The sequence below is a fragment of the Malus domestica genome, chromosome 14 (assembly GCF_042453785.1).
Source record: "Malus domestica chromosome 14, GDT2T_hap1".
Lineage (NCBI taxonomy): Eukaryota > Viridiplantae > Streptophyta > Magnoliopsida > Rosales > Rosaceae > Malus > Malus domestica.
Genome location: NC_091674.1, coordinates 26,551,903 through 26,556,420, shown reverse-complemented (window position 1 = coordinate 26,556,420; position 4,518 = coordinate 26,551,903). Strand labels below are relative to the sequence as shown.

Genomic DNA, 4,518 nt, shown 5'->3' with positions numbered 1-4,518 from the left:
ATGTGATTCTAACAGGCAGTGATCCTCAGTTGGTTTCTGATGTTATTGCTGATCTCACAAAGGAATTTGACATGAAGGATTTGGGTATTTTACACTACTTCTTAGGGCTACAGATTCAATATACTTCTGATGGCTTATTTGTCTCTCAATCGAAATATACAAAGGAGTTAATTGATAAAGTTGATCTTCAAGATTGCAAACTGTGTGCTACTCCTTGTCTTCCCTATCATAGATTGCTAAAAGATGATGGGAGACTTTATCACAGTCCTGACCAGTATCGAAGTATTGTTGGAGCATTGCAATATCTCACGTTTACTCGACCTGATATTGCATTTTCAGTTAATCAAGCTTGTCAATTTATGCACAATCCTATGGAATCACATGTTATTGCAGTAAAACGAATAATCAGGTATCTCAAGGGGACTTCGGAGTATGGTATTCGATTTCGATCAGGACCAATCTATCTATAATCATATAGTGATGTCGATTGGGCTGGAGATCCAAATGACAGAAGATCTACATCTGGTTTCATTGTGTTTCTTGGTTCCAATCCAATTTCATGGACTTCGAATAAGCAACATACTATTTCTAGGTCCTCCACAGAAGCTGAATATAGGGCTCTTGCTATCACTGCAGCTGAGCTTGCTTGGATAAGACAATTATTCTGTGATCTTCATATTCCATTACAATTGCCTCCCATGATTCATTGTGACAATGTTTCTGCTATTGCTCCATCTACAAGTCTAGTATTTCATGCTAAGTCTAAACATATTGAAATTGATTACCATTTTGTGAGAGAACGAGTAACAATAGGAGATCTCCAGATTCAACATGTTTTTTCATCTGATCAATCTGCTGACATATTGACTAAAGGGTTGTCTGCACCATTGTTTCAGTTGCATTGTGGCAATCTCATGCTCAACTCCTACAAGCATGAGATTGAGGGGGGATGTAAGAGTAGTGAAGTGAAGAACAACATCCAAGTGATAGATAAATCTATGGCAGAAATGAATGACACTTGTCAAGAGATTACATAGTCTGTTATAAGGTAATTGGGCAGTTAGGCCTTAACTTAGTGAGAAAGCTTTGTAACAAGATATAACAGCTTTTGTAAAACAATGATGACATACTGGAAAATACAATACAATCATCTCTCTCTCTCTTTCTCAGTTTAATTCTCTCTCTAATTCTTTCTTCATTCTTCTACTTTCTGTATCTCTTCTTCACGATTTATGCAGTTCTAATAGATATTCACATTCCATTACAATTGCCTCCCATGATTCATTGTGACAATGTTTCTGCTATCGCTCTATCTACAAATCCAGTGTTTCATGCTAAGTCTAAACATATTGAAATCGATTACCATTTTGTGAGAGAATGAGTAACAAGAGGAGATCTCCAGATTCAACATGTTTCTTCATCTGATCAATCTGCTGACATATTGACTAAAGGGCTATCTGCACCATTGTTTCAGTTGCATTGTGGCAATCTCATACTCAGCTCCTACAAGCATGAGAGAAAGAGAGAGAGATGATTGTATTGTATTTTCCAGTATGTCATCATCGTTTTACAAAAGATGTTATATCTTGTTACAAAGCTTTCTGACTAAGCTAAGGCCTAACTGCCCAACTACCTTATAACAGACTATGTAATCTCTTGACAAGTGTCATTCATTTTTGCCATAGATTTATCTGTCACTTGGATGTTGTTCTTCACTTCACTACTCTTACATGAGTGCAAGGTTGTGATCCAAGTGATGAGATTATCAATGGTCAAAATAAAGCCACTTGTCAAGAGATTAAATAGGCTGTTATGCATATAGTTAGTAGTTAGAATCTGGTGGACTTGGACAAAGTTGGTTAGAGATAGAGTTAGTTGAGATAAGGAGGTAGCTAACAAGGAATACTTGCTCTGCAAGCTTTGTACTAAAACACCTATATAGGTGATCATTGTAAACCTTTACGATTGAACAAATACAAAGCAATTTTACTAATACAAATTCTCCCTCTCTTTCTCTTCTCTCTCAAATCTGCAAGTATTGATATCTTTACAAGACCTGCAAGCTCGCAGCCGTCACAGAAGACATTTTGTCCTGAAGGGTTAAGAAGACACTGAAATCCTGCGATCACAATTTGATATGCTAAAACAATCCCGAGCATGAACCTTCCAAATCCTATAGAAATTTCTATGCAACTGTCTTTAACGTAAGTTTTGTTACTTAAGTGGGGGAATTCGTCGTGTTAATCGTAATCTGCCTATTGATTCTGCATCGGTTCCAAGTGAAATTCGACTCGTGCCAACATATTCAAATGTTACAGATGATTACAAGGTTACAGTATGGTCTTGGTCTTTTTACCCTGTGATCAACGTGACAACACACTTCCGACGAAGCACTACAGACCATAATATATATATGTTTGCCAAATTCCGACGAAGCACGGCAGACCATAATATATATGTTGCCAAATTTCTCGATCTCTTTAGAAGAAAACCGTACAAGATGTTGAAACTTGTACTTTAATGTGTTCGTTTTATAATTTTATTTTAATGAGAAGGTTGCTGTATTTGTTAGCGAGAAGTTTTGACCTTTTGCTTCCTCAGATTGAGATGCTCAAAATTTATTTAATAAAAAAGACTTAAATTTTAATAAAAATGACAAAAAAAAAAACTTCAATTTTAATTAAAAAAAACATAATTTTAATATTTAAAAAAAATACCTAACTCGCGGACCCGCTCGCCCCTCACACAAACTTTTTATGAAACTTATTAAATTGTTTATGAAACTTAACGGTACTACACTGTGTGTGAAACTTAACATACGACACTGTTTATAAAACTTACTACACCGTTTACTACATTGTTTATGAAACTTAACGGTACGACACTGTTTATGAAACTTAACGATACTACACTATTTATGAAACTTAACAGTAAATATTCGCCCCAGATTTTCAAGTTCTTTTACCAGAATGCAATAAAAAGATAAATAAAAAAATGATAGAGATCAACGTCCATGCAGTTAAAGTCATGCATGGCTAAAAGATAAAAAAATAAATAATATAAAATATAAAAAAACATGATAGAGATTAACGTCAACGCCCACACCTGACCAACTCCCTCCCAACCATACCGTCCCGGATGTGGTTCTGAATCGAACGAAACTCACTTCAATTTAAAATTTTAATTTTAGAGGAATAAAATATGTTTGGATTATGTCAAAGGGTTATGCAACTGAAGGATTGGTTGGGTGCTCTTTGCACGCGCCTTTAGTTAGGTTTTTTTTTCTTTCTCTTGTACTTATCATTAAATAAAGTTATAGCATGACTTTTTGTTAAAACTCAAAGTTTTGAAGCCATTTCCAGTATTTTTCTTTTTATTTTAACAACAAGGTTGCTGTATTTGTTTGCGAGAAGTTTTGATCCTTTGCTTCCTCAAATTGAGATGCTCAAAATTTCTTGCATACAAGGATCTTGCGGAAGTGATTTCAAAACATTTTTTTTCTTTCCTTCGATCATGTTTAGTTTTGTCGTTGAATTGAATAAATAAATAAAAAATTAAGAGACATAAATAAACAGATGTGTCGAAAAAAAGAGGGTGTCATTTTGCCCATTGTCTAAATACTATCTTTTTGTGTTGATTGTGCGACCGCTAACTAGATATTGTACGGTGCATGGAATGCAGGTTGTTGCATGGTGCCCTCCTACATATCCCATGATCAAAGTTAATGTAGATGGCGCCTGGAAGGGCAATCCACTAGAAGTGGAAGCTGAAGCTATATTTGAAGGTTTGAAACTTGCGGCTTCTAGCGGTCATCGTAATGTGGTTTTGGAAAATGATTGCAAAAATGTTATGGACATTATTCAGAAAAGAAACTTGAAAGGTCTGTGGAAAATCATTCCAATTGTGGAAGAAATAAGGAGACATGCTTGCTTGTTCTCTTCTCTTCATTGGAAATGGACTCCTAGGTCAGCAAACAAAGCAGCTCATGCAGCTGCATCCTTGGCGATACAGAGGGTGTGCTCTTCGGAATGGGACTCTGTGCCCCCTCCCTCTCTTGTCGATGTTCTGTCTAGGGATGGCCTCCCTTGTCCCCCTTCTGTTTAATCCCCATATGGGGTGGGAATAGCCCCTCCATCTCGGGTGTAGGTTGATTTTTTGGTAACCTTTTTGGCTAGATAGTTACTTCTTACTTACTGGAACATGTATGTTCCTGATTTTTGTAAGAGATGTGCTTATCTTCTCCTTTTTTAAGGAGTCTTTTGTATTCCCTTCTTCTTGTTGCTTTTTAATGGATTTCCAATGACCAAAAAAAAAAAACTAGATATTGTACGAGTATGCATCTAGCTAGGGTTTTAGCACTCTTTGCCATGTTCATGCTACGAGTATCCACATGGTAGTTTCTATATATCAAGAGGTACAAAGGCTTTAGCTCTCCGAACTTGACTTCTCTAGTTGGAACTGCTTTATGAGTGTTGTGTGTATAATAATATCAATTTTGACGTGACGGATTGTATATAA

At 36.1% G+C, this 4,518-nt stretch overlaps 1 protein-coding gene across 1 annotated transcript; it reads left to right on the top strand.

Moving 5' to 3' along the window:
• Positions 1 to 3,675: 3,675 nt before the first annotated feature.
• On the top strand, positions 3,676 to 4,104 carry LOC139191259 (uncharacterized). Its single transcript, XM_070811836.1, has one exon. The coding sequence runs from the start codon at positions 3,676 to 3,678 to the stop codon at positions 4,102 to 4,104; it is 429 nt and encodes a 142-aa protein (XP_070667937.1).
• Positions 4,105 to 4,518: the final 414 nt, after the last annotated feature.